The 25,841-nt window shown below is 42.7% G+C and overlaps 1 protein-coding gene across 3 annotated transcripts in view; it reads left to right on the forward strand.

The window, feature by feature from the left end:
* The window catches only part of SASH1 (SAM and SH3 domain containing 1), a 190,111-nt gene that overhangs the window by 131,643 nt on the left and 32,627 nt on the right, over window positions 1–25,841 (forward strand). The window contains exons 1-2 of one of the 3 annotated variants that reach the window (XM_061428250.1): window positions 12,171–15,749; window positions 20,736–20,868. In XM_061428250.1, the coding sequence (XP_061284234.1) occupies window positions 15,738–15,749; window positions 20,736–20,868 (145 nt within the window). In that variant the 5' untranslated portion in view covers window positions 12,171–15,737. Of the gene's footprint in view, window positions 1–12,170; window positions 15,750–18,742; window positions 20,134–20,735; window positions 20,869–25,841 lie in introns of those variants that run through there. The other 2 variants (XM_061428251.1, XM_061428249.1) reach the window with 2 other exon arrangements.

The raw sequence follows: 25,841 nt of genomic DNA on the forward strand, positions 1-25,841 counted from the left end.
CCCCCTCACTCCTGCTCACAGAGATTCATGCACACACTTAGTTATCATTTCCTCAGCAAACTGTTTCTTCATAGACGGCTCAAAAATAAGCTCAGCCTTTCCCAGTTGGACGGAGGGCCAGCGATACCATATGCTCCCTCCACTTTCAGCACAATTTCCCAGAAGCTCTAGAATGTCTTAGAGTCCTGGGACGTTCCTGGCGGTCCAGTGGTTAAGACTGACGGCTCGCAGTGCAGGAGTCACACGTTCCATCCCTGATCAGGGACCTAAGATTCCTCCATGCCCTGTGGCATGGCTAAAAACAAACAAACAAAAAAACAGAATGCCTGGCCTTTGTTACTGAAAGATGTTGGTGAATGAAGACAGTCTATTCAGCATTGGAGAGAGTTTTCTGAAGAGAGGCTGTCTACCCCGTGTACTTTGCTAGCTGTCTCTGTGCGAACAACCCACACCATGTTCAGTCACACCGTTCATTACTGTGCCCGACCACCATTGGCAGCGGTTTGCTTGTACTTGATGGTAATCCCGATGTGTGTGACACTTGCCCCTCTTAACCTGACTTTAGTCTGTCCTGTGTTTTCCTGGAGACTCAGCAAGAAACTCCATCCAAAATACTGCTTCTCACTGATGCTCCATTTGCCTGATAGCAAGTAATTAATTTCAGATAATTCCCACTGTGTACTACTCCAGCTGCCTTGGGTTCAGGGCTTTGATTATCTTTTGTGTGAGGGCCAGGGCTTATACTGAGATGTAAATAGCCCACTGGCCCTAGTCAGGAATGCCCAGGCCATGAAAGTTTCAGAGATCATAAGGTCTTTGTCACCAGACCTCAATGCCTATATTGATGCCTGTCATGCTTTAAGATTTCATTTGCGTTGATTCATAGGTTCCCCCACCCCAGAACTGGCAGTCGATAATTGCATGTTGTTTCACAATAAATCCATATGCACATTCTTGGTTTCCAAGAGTATGAAGTACTAAAGATAGTTACCAGGGGAAGTGAAAAATAGCTTTCTCTTTGCCAGAGGGGAATCTGTTCTCTGCTGTTATTCATTAATAACAAACTTCTGTTGTGAGTGTCAGAGTTTTTAAAAAGAGTTTCTGGTTGAGAACTTAACGGGATCCCTTGTTAATCATCTGAATGTGTATTTTAATATTTTTCATTTTATTTTAGTAACTTGTGTTTTCCTTTACCTCCTGCAGGAGGAAGGTTGTAAGAGTTCTCATTTTAAGCTTTCACCTTTCTGTGTTGAGGTTCAGTTTGCCTTCTGATTAAGAAAATGTTTAAAGGAATTTATGCTCTCTGTCTTTCTGGGATTTCAAGCTTTTTACTCAAGGCATGAGTGAGTGAGTGAATGAAGTCGCTCAGTCATGTCCGACTCTTTGCAACCCCATGGACTAGCCTACCAGGCTCCTCCCTCCATGGGATTCTCCAGGCAAGAATACTGGAGTGGGTTGCCATTTCCTTCTCCATTACTCAAGGCATACATTTTAGTAAATCATAGTGTTTGTTTTTACAAAATTGGTAGGTAAGAGTTGGTGATCTGTGCCTGAAATTCTTGCAGTGAAATCTCTTTTCAAAAAATTTGTAATTGTCAATTATTTGATTATGATGCTATTCAGCTTATTTTAAAAAATACAATGTATATGGAAATATTAAAGCACCAGCAAGGGAAATAAAGCACAGAGCTCTTAGAGTCCATTGCAAGCATCTATTTTAGTCCTGTTTAGTTGTTTCACTTTATACAAACTGTGTTCCCGAAAAACTTGGAATTATGTTTTTGAATCTGGAGTTCCTTATGAGGATGAAGCAATTCTGGTGAAATGTTTTGTGAAGTTGAGTTATTTTGTAAAGCAAGTCATCGTTTCATAATTGATAACTTTTTACATTTGGGGGAATTTAGAGTTGGGAAATATTTGTGCAAGGAGAGCTATGTTATCACTGTGGAGTTATAATAATACCTTACATCCGTATGTGCATCTCCGCATAGCCTTTCATTCCATTTCTGAATATAGCTTTGCCAGGAACCTGGGGAGCCATGTGGCTGAACTGTGTCCAGATTTCGGGTAACGGAGACACAACATCAAGTGGTCATTTCTTTCACTTTTTACAAAGCACTATTTTAAGTGTTTCCTTGATTAAGGACTTTCAAGGTCACAACTAAAATATCCCTATAGTGTTGGCCTGATACAAAATTGTTAAATCTTTTGGGGGCTTTCTAAAATTATAAACCATAACCTTGGCTCTCACCCCTAGATGGCTTTTACTAAGGTTTTTCAGAGTCATTTCACCTGCCTCAATGACAGCCATTGTCTTCCAGACAGAACATTCAGGTCTGTTGTTATGCATGAAGAGATAGCTAGCTTTAGTCTAGTCTAGAACTTGCTAAAAGATAATGTGCTGAAAGCCAGGAGAACATTCCACAAAGTTAACTTTTTTAGTGGTTCTTAGGGGCAAATGCCTTAATTTCTATTATGGCCAAAGAAAAGGGCCACTTAATACAGAATGCAGTTTAATCACTTAATATAGAATGCAGTCAGAGAACAGAGATCATGCTCTGGGGGTGTCTCTCAACAGGCAGAATGATGCTTCTGCTTGTCCAAGAGGCTTCTATAAATCCAAGGTGCACTTTTTAGAGTCTAAGACTCTGGGTGGAACCAGATTTTTTAAAAGAGGGCTAAATAACAAAATTCTTGAGTATAACTGATGAAATGAAAATGATTCTTATTTTGAATATGTTTCTTTTATTAGGGTGAACTTCTAGACAAACTCCACAAGTTAAAATTTATCAGAAATTTTAGTTTTGTTTTTATATTACAAAGGTATCAAAAGAAAATAGAAATGAGTGTTAATAGATTTGTTGTTTGGGGAAATCCAATTCCCAAAGAAGACCTTTTTTAATGACAATACATGATGAGTTTACAGGGTTGTCTCCCACCTATAGATAGTACCAGTGCTTTTAAAGAACACAATTTTCATTTTTTTGCTAACTTTGAGTAAATATTTATTGAATGCATAAACTGTGAAGATTCAAACACACCTAGTTTTAGAGTTGACATTGTAGGTCCAGTAAACGTATCTTTATGAAAATGTTTGACCTTCTTTCTACCGTCATTTTGCTCTTAAATTATGGTGGTTCAGTCGGTAAAGAATCTGTCTGCCATGCAGGAGATCCTGGTTCAATCCCTGGGTTGGGAAGATCCCCTGGAGAAGGAAATGGCAACCTGCTCCAGTATTTTTGCTGGGAAATCCCATGGACAGAGGAGCCTGGTCAGGCTACAGTCTATGGGGTCATAAGAGTCCGACATGATTTAGTGACTAAACCTACCTACCTACCTTGAGAGAATAGATTCCAAGCATAAAAATAACTTACATTTCTAAATGTTAGTTGTTATTGTTTGCTTTTAATGGTATTAAAATTTTTTCTTTTAGTCTCTTTTCCTAGAGGATTTGTTTTTTCATAACTTAATCTATGGATTTTAGCTTAAAAGGATTCTAATTGGCAGTTAAGTTTTGATTTGTGGCTAGAAAATGGTTCTGCTTGTTGTAACTTTAACACTTATACTCGCTAGGCTTAAATACAGGATGGTTGGATGTCCACTTTGGATCTTTGTTTCTTGAACAGAAGAGCTTTACTCAACTTGTTTGACTTCTGATTTGACCAGGAGAAAGAAGAAAAGTTTGACCTAGCCTTAATTTGCCAGAGGGCTTTTGTACCCTTGGGACTGCATGTTTATGCCATGCCGTGTTACACTGTGCCCGCCCCGGCACCCCCCCCCCAAAAAAAAAAATTAATACTTTTATAAATCTTGCTAAATAGCTTTTATTGATTCTGGTCTTTTAATGCACACTTGAAATCTTGAGATAACTATTCAGACTTTTATGGACACCTTCTGTAAATTTCCTTTGTATTTGGCTGGGTGGGAAGAAGAAATATTCCTCAATTTTAACAGACGTGATTTTGCAACTGAAATGATAGTACAATAGAGACTTATTAAAATTCTCTTTAGAAGAGTGGAAGAAATGATTCCTTAGGCCTGTAGTTTATGGTGAGACCAGAGATAAAATCAGTCTGTTGAAATAACATGTAACAAAGTCTGTGAGAAACGTGAGCTTTGTTCTCATTGGACGTAAGCTGACCAAGAACCATGGCTTAGACGACTTCTTGTCATTTATTCCACACCACCCTCTATCCCCAGCCTTCTCCCTGGGAGAAGGGCCAAAGTTTGAGGTATGTGTTTGCTGTGAGTCCTTAAGATCATCATCTTTAAACAGAGTTAGGCAGGAAGGAGGCTCTGGCCTGGGGAAGGCCAGGCATTTGCCCAGCGTGGGCAGGCGAGGGGGCTGGTTAAACTCACAGACGTGAGTCAGACTTTGGGTTCAGATCCCAGCTCTGCCACCTATTAGCTCTGCAAGTTTTTTCATCTTTTTGAGCCTCCAAACCCGAGCCAAGTATATGTACCCGACACGGGTGTCTCAAGTATTAAATGGCACCAAATAAACACCCAGTGAACGCCAGCCTCTATTACTTTGTGTGACGATTGTCTGCCTTTCCATTCGCTGGCATTCTTGAAATGCTTGAGTTCCCGTAAAAGTTTGTTTTTGTGTGTGCCATTAACATGGGAGCAGTGCTTATGGTTTTGCATATTATGGCAGATGGCTCGAGTTTTCAGAACAAGCGTAATGTAAATAATGTGTATTTACTTGGTTATGCCTTTACCCAACACATAATCAGTTTATTTTCTGTTTCAGAAGGCATAAGTGTACGTGGGCTGAGTAGCGGCTCTGGTATGATTTCAGTAACACATGTGACCTTAGGATTAGTGTCTGGGAAAAATGATACTTAATTGTTTTGAAATTATCTACGATTGTATAGTGACAGTCAGATGGGCTGATCGAGCATGTGGTTGTGTGCTCATCAACCTGTTATGTTGGGGGCTGCTCTTACTGCAGGCCCAGAAATCATTGGGAATTTGGCTCTTTGCACCTGGCAAACTAGGGCTTCCCTGGTGGCTCAATGATAAAGAATCTGGCTACTAATGCATGAGATGTGGGTTTGATCCTGGGTTGGGAAGATCCCTTGGAGAAGGACAGGGCAACCCACTCTAGTATTCTTGCCTGGAAAATCCCACGGACAGAGGAGCCGGGTGGGCTGCAGTCCTTGGGGTCACAGAAGAGTCACACAGGACTGAGCGACTAAATGACAACAACCTGGCAAACGAGCCAGGAACATCTCTATCTTCACTGATTTGTACGGTCACAGGGAGCTGAGGGTGCTGCCTGCAGACCCTCCTCAACACATCAGAGATCACACGAACAAAAGCAAACAATGACAAAATATCCAGACACAACGTAATCTGAGGATTATGTAACCTATTGTTAGCATTTTAAAAATTTAAGAGTTTGGAGGCACATTCTGGTCTGTTTTGACTTTTCTTTTTTAAGATTTTCCTTTCATCCTCAGCTTCATCTTTATTTACTTTTTTTCTTTTTTTTTTCAATTAAAAAAAATGTTGGCTGCACTGTGCAGCTTATGAGATCTTAGTTCCCTGACCAGGGAATGAACCTGGGCCCTTGGCAGTGAGAATAGAGTCATAACCACTGGACTGCCAGGGAATTCCTTGTTACTTCTTTTATTAGGTCGAGCCATGTGAACTGGAAATATTAGCTTTTAACCTCTAAAAATGGCAGTTTCATCTGTCCAACCTAATGCATAAATACCAGACAAGACATACAACATTTTCCCTGCTAGCCGATTATATCTAAATAGAGATACTTGTGATATAATATGGGTTAAAGATTGGCATTTAGATTTGCATTGCCAATTTCTTATTTTGCTTTTGGGATGAACCTCAAGGAGATTGGGGTAAGAGGATTTTCATTACTTGCTTAATGATATTGTTTCATTCCGTGTTAATTCCTTATTAAATCTTCTGCTCTGATGCCAAATCTTATGATAATGGGTGGGCTGGTGAGAGACCCAAATGCTATCATGGTTCATGAGTCAGATTCAGACTGAGGGTCACTTCCAGCGTAAGCCAACTTACTAAAGTCACAGGCTGCCCATAACTTGTTCAGAGTTCATTTGAACTATAAGTTAACAGTTACCCATTATATCAAAGCTCTTAGAACTGTACTCAGTCACCAAGGGGATTCATTTGGAAAGCAGTATTTTAACACACCAAATTCTAATTCAAATCCCAATCACAAAATGATTTCTATAGAAATATCCCTTTATTCTCTTCTCTGCCCCTGTTTCTCTTTGTACTACAGTTTCTGTCATATCTTGTTGACTGAACTATTACTAGTATAATTCTAATCGCATTGCATAATTAGTTCCTACAAGGACACGTCTTGCCCTGTGCTTTTGACCCAGATGAAAGAATGTAGATGAAAGAATGCCATCGTGAACATTCTTTCCCTCATTCATTGTGCAAACATTATTGAATACCTACGACAGGCCAGTCCCTATCCACAGGGGTTTATATTTGAGAAGAGACAGAGAAGTGGACAGCATGACTGAGGGCTTAATTGGAATATTTCTACTGAGCGTGTGACGTGCACACAGAAACTCCATTAGGCTCAGTGAGGGGAGTGTAGAAAGCCCAGAAAAGATGACTGAAGCTCAGCAGTCGCTCACCAGGAGAAGGAAGAGAACTGTGTCGGGTAGAGCGAGCAGCAAGACCAGTGGGCTTAGGTGAGTGAGTGAAGGTCACTCGGTCACGTCCGACTCTTTGTGACTCCATGGACTGTAGCCTGCCTAACTCCTCTGTCCATGGAATTCTCCAGGCCAGAATTACTGGAGTGGATATCTCTTCCCTTCTCCAGGGGATCTTCTCAACCCAGGGGTTGAACCAGGGTCTCCTGGATTGTAGGTGAATTCTCTACCAGCTGAGCTACCAGGGAAGCCCTGGGCTTAGGTGAATAGGTGGGTAAATCTTCACACTTGGATCATATCAGAAAATGGATTAAAATAATTTGATTTGATTGTTTAGTTGTTGAGTCATATCCAACTCTTTTGCAACCTTGCAGGTTGTAGCCTGCCAGGCTTGTCTTTCCATGGGATTTCCCAGGCAAGAGTACTGGAAATGGTTGCTATTTCCTTCTCCAGGGGATCTTCCCAACCCAGGGATCAAACCCTCATCTCCTGCATTGGCAGGCGGATTCTTTACCATGAGACACCTTTAAAATAATATAGATTTTCCTATCGAAATTTTTACTTCCACGGTATTGATTCTATTCTTTGCTCATTCTTATTAATATTTACAAGTTGGTTCTGTGATAGGTTGTTTGGTCTGCATTTCCTTATGACTGCAATTTTTTTAAATTGAAGTATAGTTAATTTACAACACTATGGTAGTTTTAGGTGTACAGTGAAGTGATTGCATTTCACACACATACTCACATATTCCTCTTCAGATTCTTTTCCACTATAGGTTATTACAAGATCTTGCAATATAGATTACAATATAGTTACCTGTGCTATATAGTCCTTGTGGTCTATCTCTTTTATACATACTAGTGTGTATATGTCGATCTCAAATTCTTAATTTATTTCCTCACCTCTTTCTCCTTTGGTAACAATAAGTTTGTTTTCTATGTTTATGAGTCTATTTCTGTTATATAAATAAGTTCATTTGTATCTTTTTTAGATTCTACATATAAGTGATACCATATGATATTTGTCTTTTTTCTGATTTACTTCATTCAGTATGATAATCTCTGCACCCATCTGTGTTGCTGCAAATGGCATTATTTCATTCTTTTTTATGACTGCATAGTATTCCATTGTGTGTGTGTGTGTGTGTGTGTGTGTGTGTGTGTGTGTGTACACACATATGTACATACATACATGCCACATCTTTATCTGTTCCTCTGTCAACGAACATTTAGGTTGCTTCCATGTATGACTGCAGTTTTAAAATTCATATCATTATGTTTTGCATCTTGTCTTTGAGGCCTCATTTAATTGAATTCATATTCTTCCTAAACTATTTATAACGAGAAGCAAGTGTTGAGGCTTTCTTCCTGCTCCTTGAGTTTCGTGTTCTTCTGATAGAGAGATGGGGATCAAGAATACAATCACTGTGCTGGCCCATGCCTTTTCTGTCTCTCTCTTTCCCCTCCTTGTTACAGTTTGGGTCGTTTCATGCATTTCTTTTCATTTTGATCATGCGTGGGTAGTTCAGGTCACATTTTCTATTTGTTCTGATATAATGAGGATCACTTTTTGACCCATTTGCCATACTGCCAGATGATGCGGTGTTTTCTTTATTTATTTTGTGATCCGTTCATGTTTGTTGTTGCTGTGTGTGTGTGTGTGCCAAGTCACTCAGTCATGTTCGACTCTTTGCGACACTATGGACTGTAGCCCGCCAGGCTTCTCTGTCCGTGGGATTCTCCAGGCAGGAATATTGGAGTGGATTGCCACTTCCTTTTCCAGGAATCTTCCTGACCCAGGGAATGAGCCCTTATCTCCTGTATCTTCTCATTGGCAGGCGGGTTCTTTACCACTAGTGCCACCTGGGAAGCCCCTGTTGTTGCTATAGCCTAATGTAAGAGCCCGAGGAGGGGGAAACCAAACTGAGCTGGAATGTGGTCTTCACTGGGATACCTGGGCTCAGACTTCCTCCTGCTAAGAGTTTGCTAAACGTTCTGCATCACTGTTCACATTGCTTGCTTAAGGTTGGAGGAATGGGTCTGCCAGAGCCAGCCTGCTTTTAATTCATTCCTCTCATCCCTGGTGAATTTCTAGAGGTTTCTTTCCAATCAAGACCAGCTTTACACTTGACTTTCCATCTTTTCACTCATTCCTCTCCTGAAGCGGTTTCTGCTGCTCCTAGAGCAGAAGATAGAGAGGGCCACACACTTTACTTCCTTTTCTGTGTCTTCAGAAATTTGTTTCTTAACTTGATCATGTAGTTCTGAAGTTTAATATGTTAGGTTATGTATCTTTGGATGCTCTTGGTGTAGAATTTTTGCCAGTTTTTAGTAATTGTGTTTTTTAGGGCGCTGTTCATTTTGTTACTTGTTGTGGGAAGAATATTCTGTGATTTAGCTTTCAGCAGTCATCATGACCTGATTGTTTTGCCAGTTAGATGACCACAAACAACCTTTCTAGCTCTAACTGATTCATTTTCTAAGGATTCAGCCAAGATTTCTTCTGTTTGGAAGTAAATTTGCTTATTATTTATTCAACAAACATAAGGAGAAGTATGTTAAGGTCATAGATCACGACTCTGGGAGGCACCGTAGGCCCACCTGCCTCCATCTTCAACAGATGCCCATGCCGATTGGTGGCCTAAGTTTTGGGTCAGAGGAAAGAACTTGGTGTCTGCACCTTCCCTCCGTTGCCATGCAGGCTCCACCAGTTCTCCATATTTTTACATTGTCATGTGCCTAGTCAAGGTTGTTTAGCAGCCCTGTCCAAGAAGGCATCATGCCTGATCCATGAATCAGTCCGTCTAAGATGCCATAAAAGCAATGTGACTTTGCAAACACCACCCAGTCCCTTGGGAGACTTACCGCTTCTGGGATGAAAACTTCCATCAGCTCTAGAAACTAGAGCCTCAAACGCCTATGTAATTGCCCTAGTTGGCAGTCTTGCTCGGAATCATCCTTTTTCCATGGCACGGGCTGTGTGAGAATTGAAGGCACTTGGGAATGAGTGGGTTTGGTGTTTGGCTTTAGTCTTTAGTGTGCCTGACACCATGGATGTGTTTTGGGTAACACTCCCCCACTCTTCACAGAGAGAGCTATAGAATTGTTGCCTACTTTCCTGTAACTTTTTCATCTCAACTTCCCTATTTTGTACGACCAACAGGGGTCTCTGACCTGTGGGCAGGGTGACGTAATCTCAAGCAGTCAAATCTTCCAAAGATTTACAGAATGGAGGGGAAGTCGGTTCCTTTTCCGTCACTTAACATCTCTCTTCCCCCCAACTCCTTTCACGAGAAGGAAACGCATTTTCTCTGCTCCATGGAAACTTGCAGAATCATGATAGGTGAGCTTACTTGTTACTGAAATCTCCCTAGACTTGGCTGTAAGGTTCCTGAGGTCTTGTATTTTCTTTCTTCCTTACAGTGAAAGTAGCAACATTATTTGGGGGTAACTAAAAGCAATTTAGAGTTTGTGAGTTTTAAGCAAAAGAAGAGAGTTTATTGGGGATCATAGTATCCCTTCCTTGTTCCTTTGGCTTTATAGTTCATTTTTCAATAATTTCTTTCAATGAATTAAGTGCTGACAAGCCTTTGCCTCTAGGGGATGGTAACATTACCTCAAATTCTCACATACTTTATACAAATACGAGTATCATGTAATTATCTTCTCCTCCTCTGCCTCCTTCTCCTCCGCCTTCAAATCTGGCGACAACTAGTTAATTTTGAAACTGCCAGAGAGATTATTTCAGTGTTACACTGCACCTCTGGGAGAAGAATGGAATTTCATCTTTTTTTCCATATGCTGACTAAAATCTCTTCATTTCAGAGGACAATGATGTCACCAGCTAATGAACAAAATATTTCTTGCTAAACAGATGAGTCCTCCCCTGACTCCTTTGTGAAATAAGGGGGAAAAAAAACCCACAATGTGTTTCCTATTTTATATAGTTACTCTGACAACTCATTAACACTTTTGAAAGTAATTCTAACTTCTTCAAAAAGTGAAATGGATTTTTATGTAAACATAAAGAATAGCACATTAACTGGATGGCTGTGACCGGAAGGCCCCCGCCGTGGCCGGACGGTGATGCCTGGTAATGCTGATATGAAAGCCAATATACTGCCCCTAAGGTAGGGAGTGACCTCAAATGCATCACTCCTTGGACCAGTGGAGGAAGATCAGGCATGTTGGAGGGATTATGAAATCAAGCTTGGAGAAGAGGAGAGCCGTGAAGCTGTTGTTGATCGGTGTCACATGCTGTTTATAAAGGGAACAGCATCAGCTGAGCTCTTCTTTGACTGTCCAGATAGGCAGGCATGTGAGGTCAGTGGGAGCCGTGTAAACAGCGGACTTCTAGGCTCATACAGGAACTTGGAAATGTCCTCAAAGCCATGGTGAGTGCCTGTCCCCTCATTGAAGCATGTCTCAGTTTCCCCAACCAGAAGTGAGTTCACCCATTTCTGAACCCCTGTATCTCTTGGTTCCTCTTGCCCATTTATCACAGTTGACTTATAGTAATCATATGTCTGAATTTCTCTTGGGACCTTCCTACCCCCAGACTTCTAGATTATAACCTTTGTAAGTCCAGGTCAAGCCAGCTTACTCATGTACTTTTGATTCTTTTCCCTTCCTAATGCTTTATTTTTTTTTAATTTTATTTTATTTTTAAACTTTACAATATTGTATTAGTTTTGCCAAATATTGAAATGAATCCGCCACAGGTATACCTGCTTTAAATCAGTACATCCATCCATTGATTCCAATCAGGAAATATCTATTTATTGTAAATGGAAAAGAATATCGTGATATTCAGTGTTAGCAATTGTGTGCAGAAATAGGTATTCTTTTTATACTCTTTGTGAGAATTTAAAATAATAAAATGTTTCTTATGAGCAAATTAATATGTATCAAAAGACTTAGCAATATGCCCATTATTTACCCATCAATTCAAAAATCTAATCACTTATTCTAAAAAAACCCGATATACTAGACACATTAAAAATTTTATGACACAGTGTTCATCAGAGTATTTTTTATAATGCTGAAAAATTAGAAACATGCAAATGTTCCAATGATTGAGAGCATTATTTAAGTAAATTATAGTAGGTATCTATGACTGAATACCATTGAATCATTAATGCAGTGTTATATTTTATTTGCTAAATATTTGTTGATGTTGGCAGACATTCAAAACATATTAATTTTTAAAAAACAGGTTATAAAACAGTTTGAGCAGTGTACATTGAAAACCCCAGTGTTTCTCCAAAGGAAACCCTGAGAGCAACAATGCCTCTCAAAGAGGGTCACAATTATAAGTGGGCACTTTGTTTCCATTTACACCTGTGTTCATGTGAGGGAGGCTTTGGGGGCCCTGATAGTGACTGTAACTGGGGGCTGGAGCCGCTGAAGATCACAAGGTCATTCTTTTTGTGTGTTTATTTTAAAAAAAGTAACAGAGGTGTATTGTGTGTGTGTGTGCATATAGGCACGCACACGAAGAAATAAGCCAAAATGTTACTAATGTTTCTGATTAAGAATATATAAGCATTTTCTTTTTTCCTATATGTATATTTTCCAAAATTTCTAATGAAAAATAGATCATGTATTAATAGGGATAAACAATAAATGTTGCTGAAATACAGACAGAGAAATGGAGATGACAGTGCTCTTTGTCTTCTTGAAGTTTAGTGAAGGGCTAATAATAATGCGATAACATACTGAGCTCAGTCCCAAGATACTCTGTTGGGCTGCTGTGCAACCACCTGGGATAAGGAAGATGAGGAGGAAGGCCAGGAAGGCTTTCCAGAGGAGGTGACACATGAACTGAATCTTGAAGGAGGAGTAGGAGCTAGGGAAGTAGATGGGGCAGGCAGAGATCATCCCAGAAAGGAACCCACAAGTGCAGAGGTGTGCAGCCACATGAGAGATGGGGTGTCTGAGGTGCTGTGAGGAAGTCGGAGGACGGGAACCAGGTGCTGTGAGTGGCTGTTCCCACATAGTATCCACATAGCTGAGCACAGCATACACAGAAGCTGGAGATGCTCTGACCGTACAGGCCTACATTTCACAGTATGGCTTTTGAACTTTGCTCTGGGGACCTAAAGAGCATTCCCTTAGGGTGGGAGTCAGATGCTCAAATCTGTCCTCTGCAAATTTGCACACCTCTTGTGTGCTGGGTAAGTTCAAGTCCACTACCCAGCGAACAAGACCAGTGATGCTCCTCCTTCGTGAAGTGGATCCGCCCTGTTTCCTTCTTGCTTCCACCGAGAAACTTCCCTGGCTCAGCCTAGTTTTTCAAATATCCTGAGATTTCCTCTAATACAGAGCAAGGGCTGGGAGCTACGGGGCTGGAGAGTCTCAACTTCTTCAAATTGTGCATGGATTATCTGCCAAAGGCCCACCATGGGCACCCTGCATACGTGGCTTTCCACATGAAGTATCTCCATAAATATCTGACTCCTCCTGTGGCCATTTAAAAAGGGTGAGTAAGGAGCAGGAGGCCACTGTGAGGACAAATAGGAGATAGGTCCTATCTTTCACCCGCCTCCCAGAACCTGGCTCAATGCCTGCCTCCTGCAGTCTTACACTGTAGAGGCTTTGCAACCTAACGGGCTCCCCTCCCAGTCAAGGTCTCCCTTCATCTTCTCAAGAACCCTAGGGGGCTTGCCTCTGCCTATTTTATAAATGATAGTTCACAAGTGGCTTAAAGGGGACCTCAACCTGTGTCTGCAGGACTCCTGTGTTCTGGCTCCGAGCGCCACTCAGAATCATCTGTACATCTCAACAACCTGCCCAGACTCAGTCTCAAACGTTGGCCATCATCACTTGCTTTCATGTGTCTTCCTTGCTTTTGCTATCTACACGGGCACCTAAAACAGCAGTTTGTAAGAATTAAAATAGGTCTTGTTTGAATTCCGATCAGCAATAGAGAGAATGCAGATGTAATAAGCACTTATTACCGAGCTCCAGTGGTCAGTTGTATGCAGTTATGTACACCATTTGTAAAAACAACAATACTTTAAGACAAATGTTGTTCAAATGTACGTGGAGGTACACCAAGCCCCATAGAAGTAGAGGGATTTGCTGGAGGACTTGGAAATTAATCCCAGGCTGTCCTAGCTCCAACGTCGAGAAGTATTTCCCCACCATCTTTGGGGCGTACACATTTTCTTAGTTTCCATGAAATGACAGAGAAACTCAAGTGAGACGTCTACTGACAGCCTTACGGAATTCTAAGCACGATGATGCTTGCAGTGTCAGTCTTGGGTGAAGAAAGCCCAGGTAGAGTTAGGGTGGTGCAGGAGGGAAGCCATGAAGCATCCCCATCGTCCTCTTGCCATCTACCATCTGGGAGACCAGGTCATGCAGATCCTTACCCCAGAGGCTGGGAATTGCGAGCGTTTGATAAATCCCGGTGTTTGAAGTCTGACATTGGGAAAGCACCTGTCACCATTTATGGTACACGTGGGGTTTCCCAGATGGCGGTGGGAAGGGGGCATATGTGAAACCAGAGAGGGCGTCAGGGAAACGGCTTTGTGAAATTGGAAAGAGGTAGCCTAGGGAAGAAAGTTCCATAAATGCTGAGAGGAGACACTTTTGGGGGGCAGAAGAATTGAGGGAAAGGGAGTTTCGTGAAGAGTACACGTGTGTTTGTTAAGTCGCTTCAGTCATGTCCGACTGTTTGTGACCCTATGGACTGTAGCCCACCAGGCTTCTCTGTCCATGGGATTCTCCAGGCAAGCATACTGGAGTGGGTTGCCATACCCTCCTCCAGGGGATCTTCCTCACCCAGGGATCGAACCTGAGTCTCTTATGTCTTCTGCATTGGCAGACAGGTTCTTTACCACTAGCATCACCTGGGAAATCCTCATGCAGAGTGAGAGAATCCCAAGGCACCCAAGGAAGGAGAACAGGAAAGGTGCCCAGGAAAAGGAGCTCTGGTGGTCAGTGGTACCCCCTGGGATCTCTGCTGTGTGATGATCCAAAAAGAGTTGGGGGTGGGGGGCCCTTGCATAGTGTAAATAAAGATCTGCACGGTGGGAGAGGCACCTAGGAGTGAGCAGTTCAGACTGCAGTGGGAATACATGACTTCCCCAACTGAGTGAATTTAGCCCTGAAAATACAGACATGGCCTGCAACCCATGTCTTGGATTCTTCGTAGGGGTTTTCAGTCCTGCCTTTTGAAATGATATTCTGTTTGAGTAGCAGCATGTGATGTCGCTCCCTAGACAGCCCTGAGAAAATTAAATGACCATCTCGTGACAGAGTCCCCATGCTCAAATTTTAGAATCCAAGAGAACTCAGCTGCTCCGAAACAACTGATCATTGAAATAGTTTGGTAAGACAGTTTTAGAAGCATCAGTGAAGGACAAACGTCCTACATTTACTCTAGTGGCTAAAACGGAAAGAATAAAAAGCAGGGAGAGAGATAGAAAGTGACAACTTTAGGAGAAAAACCACAATCATAAGTTTTAATTCGGGAGTTTCAAAAATAGCCCTTGGAAGGTGTCTATTTTCAATCGCGACGACTCCCTTCAGGGGGTGTTGAGAAGACTTATCTGCAAAAGAGATCTTTTTTCAGTTCAGTCACTTGTGAGGGTGAGTCCTTGTCCCGGACTTGCTCAGATTCTCGCGTTCTTTTTTTTCTTTCTCTGGAATTCCATAGACAGTAATTAAGGAACTGGAGGCCAGCGGGAGGTCAGGGAGCCTTCGTCAGTGAAAACAGGGATTGTTTGCCACGTACAACACTCCCTTTTTTCCTTGTGGTGAATAGGAGATTTGCTTAGAGCTGATGACTTATGCCTTTCTTACAAGTTATGCAGTGAGCGAGGAACTGGGAGATCAGTCAGCAGGCAGCAAGCGGCTAATTGAAACCAGTGTCTTCACTTTCTTCTTCGGATCGTAAGCTGTCCCGGCGGAGCCTGCCCGATCATGTAACTCCCCGGGAGCATGGTCCGGGAGAGCCTCACCATCACTTTGCGATTACAGAGGGGTCGAGCGGGAGTGAAGAAGCGCTCCAAGTGGGGAGCGGGTGGGGGTCCCTGACACGCTCAGCATCACCCCCGAGGCCTGCTCAATGCCGAAGCCGGTAAGTTTGCTGGACTCATTTCATGCCGGGGGGTGGGGGGGCCTGTGCTTCTGTCACTTCAAGTAAAAGCTTTTCTCATCATTCCTGACTATGGTGCTTCCCCCTTTCCTGGTCAAGTTCCTCTTGATTCTTCCTTCTAGTCCCTTACTTACTTCCCTACCTTGTAACCCAGAGCATTCTTTCCTAGCTTGCTCATTCAAGACTAAGGCATAGGTTTTGTGGGGAGAGCAGTGATTATTATTGAGAATAAAGCAGGATACGAGGTGTTGGGTGTACATGGGTTGGGAGCTTAGTTGCCACTCGCGGAGGCTTTTCACGCAAAGACTTGGCTTCGGGCAGTGTTGCAAACAGCTTTTCTCCTAAAGAAGATCGGTTTCCTTCTCCTAACATGAAGGTTTAGTACCATTGACATCGTGTGAATTTCACAGGCGAATACCTTGCCAATTTCAGAATACTTTTCAGGAGTGCATAAATGTAATGTTCCCTGCGTGGCTCCGGGGGAGATACGTTGATTTAGTCGGGACATGTTTGGAGCTGGGGAAGCAAGCTGAGTGAGTGTGTTTCTGCAGAAGGCGCAGTTGTAATCCTGTGCTCAGCAAGGTCTCCAGCGGTCCCCCAAAGGGTTCTAGTTGGTCCTTGCAAGTTCAGATTAGTCTTTATTACAAGAGGTTACTGCTTTGCCTGCAGGACTCGGTCACGCAGCTTTTGGAAAGCATTTGTTCTAGGGCATCACCGTTTGTGAGAACAGTTTGCTACGAGGTCAGGGGCAAGTGACACATCTGTTACGACCTGCAGTGACAGGCTTCAGTTTGATCAGTAAGGCCATGCTTTCAGTTTGCTCCGGCACATGCATTTTTGTATCTACAGATGCTATTAATTGTGTTCCCTTTTTTTCTGATTATCCTTAATGTAGCTGTGTTATAAAAAGTTCTCCGTGCTGGCTCCGTGTCTTTCCCATTAGAACATTGCAGATGTGTCAAGGACGCACATATTCCAAAAGAAGCTGAGAAAGAGGGAGGCTCCACCCTCTGTTGCAAGCCAAACGGGCCCCATAGTCTCCTCATTCAGCACCCTGGCGGGAGAATGGTGTACTCTCTCTTTAAAGCAACTATAGTTTTGTGCCTTGGCTTGGTCAATTTGTTATGGTTTAAAACTGTGGAGCCAGCTGTCTGCAATCTGATGTAATGTTGCCATGGAAACCAGAAATGAAACACTTAAGCATTCACCACAGAATTACTACATATAGCATTAGCCAAAGTAATTAAAAGTTGAGCCATATGGGCTTTCTGGTGGAAAAATCTGCAAGACGGAGGTTGGAAATCAAATGTTTCTATTTACAATATTGTAAATCCACTTTTCCACATCCTCTGGTGGGATAAATCTATTGCCTTTTCTACTAAAGATTTAGAGGTGAAGGGTTGTATACAGATGATTGAGTTTCCACCTTCTAATTTAGAATCTGGTCAAATTAAGGTTTATTTTAGTACTCTGACCTGGGCCAAGTCAGGGAGGGTAGGCGATACCATCTTGTGTTTGAATGTGTATAAACATATACTGTTATTTTTTTTCTCTTTAGTTTATTTAAAGCCTGGTTTTATAATAGCATTGAGTCTATTTCTTGGAATCAGTCATTCATTTTATATTCAATGCAGATTTCCTTCATCTTCTACAAAGTTCCTCTAAGTATGAGGATTCCTTTATACACACATATCTATTTCTTAATTTTAAAAAACTTAAAAGAGATTCTCACACCTCCATCTCACATGTACATTTCTGGGGGTGTATTTTCTGAATAAAAAGACAAGTCTCTTTTTTCCAACATTTGGGAAGTGGCACATGGTATTTAAAAGAAGAAACATGAAATGAGGAATTTAAGCTTTACTGCCTAGTTTAAAAGAAAAATGCACGCCGTTTACAGTCTTTATGTTGAAACAGCTGGAGAGGATTTTTTTTAAGGCAAATATTTCACAACTCTTCTTCCTCTGGACCCAGGAGGAAATGAGAAGTCAACACCTCTCTCAATAAAAAGCATCCTTGGGATATACTGTTTACCTCCAGTGACTTCTGGGCTCACAAAGAGGAGATTTTCTATTTTAAAAATGATAATAATAAGATATACATATATTTCTTGAATGACTGATTTTTTTCCTACATTTCTCTTCATATAAGTAGTGCTGCGTCATCTATTTTGTCTAGTATCCCCAAACATGCTACTGCAAAGAAAGTTATTGGTTGCCATGATCTGTGATTTGTCAGTGGCAAATGCCTCCAAACTTTTAATTTTTTTCAAAAATAATTAAAATAATAATTCAAAATTCTGAAGAGTTCTTTCTCAAAAAGTAGATGGAACATGTGAAAGTAATGAAATAAGTACCTGGAATATGTTCTTTTTCACCCCAGTGAATTTGAGAACAGGAAAGTAGGGCTGGTGGGGATGGGGAGGTGTCATTGCCTTTAAATCTGTTGTCCTGGTTTAACTATTTTGATTTCTTCCTGAAAATTTCCTTCTGATAGTGTGTTTCCTACAAGTGATTTGTATCTTTATGACTCAAGATTTTTGTATTATCCCTTTCCAGATCCTCTTTCTCTTTTTACTCCGCTTCCCACCCCTACACACACACTGCCACCAGCAACCCCAAGCTAGGTATGAGTGATATTCATTCTATGATGTAACTTCCCGAATCTTGCTTATGAACAACCTGTGCTTATTTCGGGGTGTCCCAGGTGGTGCTAGTGGTAAAGAACCTGCCTGCCAATGCAGGAGATGTAAGAGACATTGGTTCGATCCCTGCGTTGGGAAGATCCCCTGGAGGAGGGCATGGCAACCCACTCCTTGCCTGGAGAATCCCTTGGACAGAGGGGCCTGGCAGGCTACAGTCCATATCCCGTGGATAGAGGAGCCTGTGGACTACAGTCCATAGGGTCCCAAGAGTCAGACATGACTGAAGCAACTTAGCGCGCACACACACACACACACGCTTATTTCATTTCCATTTTAATGTGAGGGTTATAGACAGTCTAGATTTGTAGGTACAGAAACTTTCCATGGTCGAATGTTGACTCTTCTTTTAGAAGTACTTGGCTTTTGAGAGACATCAAGGAGGCAGAATGTTTTTCAGTGTTTATGTGTAATTCCATGCCCTGTGGTTTTGTTCAGGTGCTGATTACCCAGAATGAGGGGTTAACCAAGTTCTCATTCCTCTGGTTGACCAGTCTGACTGTCCCATCATACACCAGCAAGTCATGCAAGAAAAAGTAAAGTTCCAATCAGACAATTATGTAGTAGAAGCTGTATTTATTATTTTACTTTAATGTGTTACCTTTTAAGTTTTAGACCAAATGCATTAAGCATGATGGCCAGCATGCAATGTGGCCAGCATGCAATGTATCCTCCTTCCACGATTATCTGGGGGCCTAATTTCTACTCTTCATTACCAGCAATTAACTTTAATTCTGAAATGTGTATGCTACATTTTACCTAGGACCTTTTTTTTTTTTTTTTTAAAGAGAAATCGGATGTAGATACTGATATACTTCACAGAAGGAAAGTCTGAGAAATACCCCTCTCCTGATGGCTTGCCGTTTCATGGGTTATAATAATTACTCTTTAAGGAGTGAATGGTTTGCTTATAATCTTGCAGGGAGAAAGTACAATGGCTCCAATGCTGGGAACCCCAGGGCCAGGACAGAGGCCAGGAAGTGGGTCGTATATCCCTGACGGAGGGCCAGAGTGCTTACAGAAATATTTGTGGACTCACAGCAGACACTGTTTTTCTGCCTAAGTAATTACTAGAATCCCTACCTCATTTCCTCTTGAACTGTTCTCTGCTCACTCTTGTTTCCCAATTTAGCGTCTATAAAATTGGGATTCGTGAGAGCATTTCTTGGAAGGGGGGAGGTCTCCATATTAGACTCGGGTTCGGAGACGTGGTTTGGTTTTGGTTGGAGGCATGTCTGGTTGGAGGAAACCGAGGGAAGGTTGTTGGCAGGATGCGCGGGGTGAGCTGGAGCGGCTCGGAGTGGCCTGGGCTGTGCCGAGGCTGCGCACTTCCGCCCGGCTCTGCGCCCCCGAGGATGCCGGCGCGCCCGACCCGGGCAGCACGTTCATTGACTTGGAGCCTCCTTTTGCTTTTTCACATTTTGAGCAGATAAAACAGAGGAAACTGCCTGTTGAATGTTGGAGCTGACTTGGAAACGAAAGCCTCATTTTGTTCACAAGGAAAGGATTGTTTTTCGCTTGGGTCATTGCTGCAGAGACTTTTTTTTTTCCCCTCTCTGTAATGTTTGATACTTGAGGGAAAACAGCTGGGCTGAGCATTCTTGAATCACTGCAGAACTGAAATGGGATGCTGGGGAATATGGACTGGACTGTATGGCTAAAAAGGTCAGCTTTTTCCCTTGTCCCTCGTGGAGGAATGCAGGCTCTTTCCCCAGGCTCTCCTTGGGAACTCTTGGAAGGAGCTGGGAGAGGCGGAAGGAGGGATGGGAGACAGTCCCCACAAATGGGACCGAGGATGGCTTTTTGCATCTCTTCAGTTTTCCTGCCCTGCTGTTTTTGATTTTCGGGGAGGACTGGAACAAGTCAACAGAATCTGGGTTTGGAGAAGTAGTCGATGACCAAGTTAAACAGCAAGCCCTGATGGGCCAGGCAGAGGAGAGGCTGGTCCAAAGCACAGCACTGTAACTGGAATCACAGGGCTGCCTAGGGGAGCGTCCTTGCAGAGCTCTCTCAAAGAGGACGGGGAATTCATTGAGACAAATGCACCCCAGGCCGGGCCAGGCCATCAGTGTGTGTGGGGGTGCCTAGGACCTAATTCTCCACCAAATTAGACCTTAAAATGATGGTACGTGTCTCTCTATGAACCTGTTGGGCGGCTTTGTTGGTGCCCCAAGTTCAGCTGCAGAGCTGCCAGAGTTCAAACTGGCCGTGAGGCAGAGCTCCGCCCAGCAATTATCTGATTAACTTTTCCTTTGTTTCTTTGCCAGTCAAGAGAACAGTCGGAGGATGAGACGGAGGAGTCGGTGAAGTTTAAGAGGTTACACAAGCTGGTAAACTCCACTCGCAGAGTGAGAAAGAAACTCATCAGGGTGGAAGAAATGAAAAAGCCCAGCACAGAAGGTAACAAAGCAAACTCCGCCCTACTTATTCCAAAGCAAGTCATCTGGGGTCCATCTCTCAGTAGAAAATACAAAAGTGGAAAAATGGGTTCTGGCTGAGGCTGGCAGAGGGGGAATTTGGGGTTGCAGAGGGGGAATTTGGGGTTGCATGCGAGCAAGGCAGCACTGAGTACCTTCTGGAATGTAGGATCCTGGCTTTCCGGCGGCTTAGTTATTTAAATATTACAAAGATGGGGAGTGGCTAGTGTATGGCAATGAATTCTTCTCAAGATGTGGTCCAGCTTTCATTTGGACCTCATACCATTTTATATAAACTTTTATTTTAGAACACCTTCTGAGTTTGAGCCTTGGCTCCTAAAGGACTATGGTTCTCACCCAGTGAATTTAGTCCAAATTTAATATATCCCCACCTCAAACAAACATCTAACAAACAAGGCACTTAATGTCCTTTCAGATCTCTGAGGGATGATTTCTTCTTCCTGTTAACGATCTCAAGTCTCAGTTCCAAAGAGGCTTTAAGGACCTCCCATTCTAAGTGCTCTAAGAGCCAGGTTCCTGGCCAAGCCACTCATCAGACGAAGCCATAATGTCAAAAGGGACATGAACTTGGATTTATTGTATTGAATAGTTAACCTTTAAAGTGTAATTATGACAGTTTAAATCTCAACCGTGTCTGTCTTTCTTATTGTTAGTAAAGTGCATTTGCAGCAGCTTGTAAAAGTCTCCCCAAAAGTTACAAGAGTAAGATTTCCGGTTTGGGAAACAATTAGTGATTGAAAGAAATGCTAGAAAGAATTTTTTATTCTTTTTAAAAGCACGTGACTTGTTAAAATGTCACACTGACATTGCGGGGAAGTTCAAAATTTTAACATGTAGATTTAAAGAACGCTATTGTAGAGGCCCTTCTGTTGTACCTAAGTCAAATCGCACCTTGGAGGGAACTGAATTCCCCTTTATTTACATAGATGAGGATTTCTGTTGCTGTTTTTGGTGTTTTGAAATTTTTTGTTTGATGTAATTATTTATTGGTTTTAATCCTCTGGAGGAATATTGAAGGCCAGGGGGTTACTATGGGAACGTGGAGATTGAAGGGAAAGGGGAAAGAGACAAGGGAAGCAGGGAAAGAGGCACTCTCTGCTTTATAGCCAGTTTCTTAAACTTAGAGTTCTGTTTAATTCCAGGGTTGCATCTGGGTGTCTTTTGCATGGTAATTCCAGGTGTGGTGCTGTTTACATTTGGCTGTTTTAATACCTGCCTGTCTGTCATGGTTCCTCAGGACAGAACACACCGTCTGACTTCCTCTCCCGTGGCAGGTCTACTGAAATCACACACAGTGTCGTTTGGTAATTTTAAGTAGGAACATATGGAATTGCCATCATTCAACCTTGGGAGCATCTCATTTTAAAACAAACCTCATGCATAGTTGCCAAAATTAAATCTCGTCTTTCGTGCATAAATTGGTGGGTCTTGTCCATAAGTGAGGTGAATGGGCGAAGTACGTGGTCCCGTGCCTACCACCCCGGAGCCCCTTTGCACGTGATAGTTGTGTGTGTTGGGGCTTAGAAAAGCACAGAAATATTCTCACTTGTGTGTTTATGTCAGAATCAATCGATTCAGCTATCTCTGAGAGGCGTAGTTGAGAAAAAGGGAAAGTGTACCAAAAGAGGTCGCTATAGGGTAAAAGGTAATAACTCTGTGGACTTTCAGCATAGAGTTTTGATTCATCTGGGCATGAATTAGATGTCATAGATGGAAGATGGATTTGGTGAGTTTAATCCCAAGTGGCAGTTCTGGGGTCCAGCATCTGGGGTGCCATTGACCAGGCTTGCCGCTGTCACCAGGAGAGGCCCCAGGTGTGTGTACAGCTCAGGACATCCGCTGCAGGCTGCCCCCAACACCACCATGCTAGATTGGAACTCTTCCATGCTCTGCATGGTAGAACACTTTCTCATTAGCAAGAGAGCTTGTGCTGGTACAGAGAGGCCACCTGGGCACCTTCTTTGCAAAGCTGGAGAGATTCATAGTCCCCACAATCCCTCCTTCCACCCCTGGACCTTCAAAGAGTTGATCCTTTGGATTTCCACATGCCTGTGCCAATACTAAGTTGTCTGAATAATAACAAGCATTTCCTGAGAGCCTTCCGTGTGCCAGCCGCTTTCCTAAACACTTCACAGATTTTATTGTAATATGTCATCTTACAGCTCCTTGTAATATGTCATCTTCAGAATACTCACCAGAGGCAGACACTGATGCTGCCCTCATTTGTGAAATGAGGAAACTCAGATGGACACAGCGAGGGGAAGTAATGTACTCATGGTCACCGAGCCAGCTGGACAGAGCCCTGGAATTAAGTCTGAGCAGCCTGACTCCTGTAGATCGTGGGTGCACTCTCTGCTCCCACCCCATCTCTCACTCTCCAGCTCTGGAGTCTTGGAAAAGCCCAGAGAGTTACAATTCATCACTCAGGCTTACTCTTGTAACTAGAGTAGCGAGTCCTTATCTGGTGCGTGGGTGACCCCAGACAATATGACATTGCAGGCCAGGGTAGTGCCCTTTATCCAGTCATTTCTGTGTCTTTTCCCTTCCTTCATTACTCCAGTTCACCTGTAACCTGCTAATGAATCACTAGCTTTTGTACAGTGTTGTTGAGCATACAAAGTACCTTTACCTATGTCTTTTCATTTAATTTTATCCTCTCAATATCCTTATAATAGATATTACTACAATAGGTAGGCCTTGGGAATTACCTGGTGGTCCAGTGATTAGGACTTGGCACTTTTTCACTGCTATGGTCCAGGTTGAATCCCTGGTCGGGGAACTAAGATCCTACCAGCTTCATGGCATGGCCATTAAAATAAAATAAATACAGTTAGGCATTATTACAGGTGAGGAAACAGACTCAGAGAGATGAAGTAGTTGTCCACGGTGGTGGAGATTGTGAGTGGCATGGCCAGAGCTAGAATCTGTGTTTTTGGCTTTAAGTCATCTCATACCTACCTCCTTCCTCCTATCAAAATGACCTACTCTCATCTCAGCTGAGCAAGAAGCAACTCATATACCAGATGATGATGAAGTTGAGCACATCTTGATTGCTGTTCTTCCAGTATGATAGTTGTACTTTCAAGTCAGAGGTGAATGGGAGAAGTAACACCCTAAACCCCAAGGACTCCAGTGTGGACTGGGATTTCAGGCCTTGGGTCTGGCAAGGATGGAAGAACCCCGACCACATGGGACTGCCCATAGCACAGGCTAAGGTGTCCTCTTTGGAATTGTTTGCCCTGTTTCCCAGCAAACTCTTTACCAGATGCTGACGTGCCAGAACCAGGAAGTGGAGCTACTTATGTCATGGGCATGTGTGAACCAGCTGGTTCCAAATTCATATGTGACACGGAAGTATTGGAATCTCTGATGACAACCCCAAATACAGAATCTAGAAAATTTCCAGAACAGTTCTGACTGATAGGTCCTTAACGTCCCCAAATCTCCTTAAGACCTTAAGGACCTTTGCACACCTCCATGGACACTTGGGCTAAATGTGAAGTCATGATCCGTTATTGGACTGTTTTTAGGGAGAAGTCTGCTGTTGGGCTGCCCCTGTCCCCAGGCTGTGCCTTTCAACCCGATCACTTCACCCCTGGAAGTGGAGGGTAGATTGTATCTGGAAGAGGCTGCTGTATTTTACTTCCAGCAACATATGGCCGCTTGGTCTCTAGTCCATATTCGTCAGGTGTCCTGAAGAGGGAACAGGAAGCATTCTAGTCTGATCAGTGTCCATCAGAACCATAGCCCTGGGTTTTAAACTTCCTTGAAAGATCCAAGAATAATTCTCGAGTGAATATATTTGTGCTGCAGATTGTGGAGAACTTTGAACTGGATATGTTTTTAGTCTCTCTCTCCCCACCACTATCTCCTTGACCTCAGAGTCAGTCTTGGGCTGTATTTAATAGCAGCAGTGCTTTTTTTCTCTTTATATTTGTAACTGTAATTCCCATCAGTTGGAAAAATTAAGAAATTTCTGGAACTTTAAAAGCCTATTACCAGTCACTCATCTTACCCCACTCTGGAGAGAGCTGTCCTTTTCCTTTATCACTGACATTTAGCCACACACTGGCACCCTCGTCCCAGCTGGTATATTTAGTGCCATCCTTCTGTTCCAAGGAACTTGGTATTTTTTCCTCTTCACAGTTCAGCTGGCAGGAAGCCGCAGTGCTCAAAAGTTTCCTTATATCGATAATTAAAGGGACAAGAGCCAGTTAGGATCACTACACCCAGAGTTTGACCTACTTCTTTTCTCACATCTGTTCACATAACACATGCAGAAAAGAACTCGGTTTTCCTGCCAGCAAGTCCAAACCTTTCCACTGGGCTCTGAAAGGCTTGGCTGGATACCTGGCTCCAGTGAAGGCTTCAAGAGCTGAATCCTTGAGACGAAATGGAACACTCCATGAGGCTGCCTGCGTGTCCAGGCCCTTAAACGCCCTTGCTGCTTTGTAGCAGGGCCTGCGTCGATGGGAATGCCTGGCTTGGATCGTCCAGTTCCCCAGCTTTTAGTGTTCAGCCTATCAAGCAGGGACCATTTGTCAGTTGTGTTTGCAGGCTGTGACCCTTTATGGTGCTTCTTCACCCTAACTTCTCCCTTGGTGATTTAATTACTTAAATGGCACGTGTACCAATAAAAAAAACCACTGTCAGCCACATGGCATTCATCACACTCTGACTGTAAAAAGCCAACCAGATCAACAGGAGCACCTTTCAGAAGGAAGAATGACTCTGATTCTTAGCTTCCGAGTACCGTACTGACAAACTGGGGAGGATAATGATCGTTAAATCCTAAAGAATATTGTGTTATGGATGGGTTTAGAGTTTCCAAGTGGCATTTTTAATAGGTCTGTAAAGGTGTTTGGTCTACAAAGACACTGAGAGGAGGAGGAGGGGGAGAAAACACATCTGAAACCTTTTAACATTAACCTTGCA

The sequence above is a fragment of the Bos javanicus genome, chromosome 9 (assembly GCF_032452875.1).
Source record: "Bos javanicus breed banteng chromosome 9, ARS-OSU_banteng_1.0, whole genome shotgun sequence".
NCBI classification, from domain to species: Eukaryota; Metazoa; Chordata; class Mammalia; order Artiodactyla; family Bovidae; genus Bos; species Bos javanicus.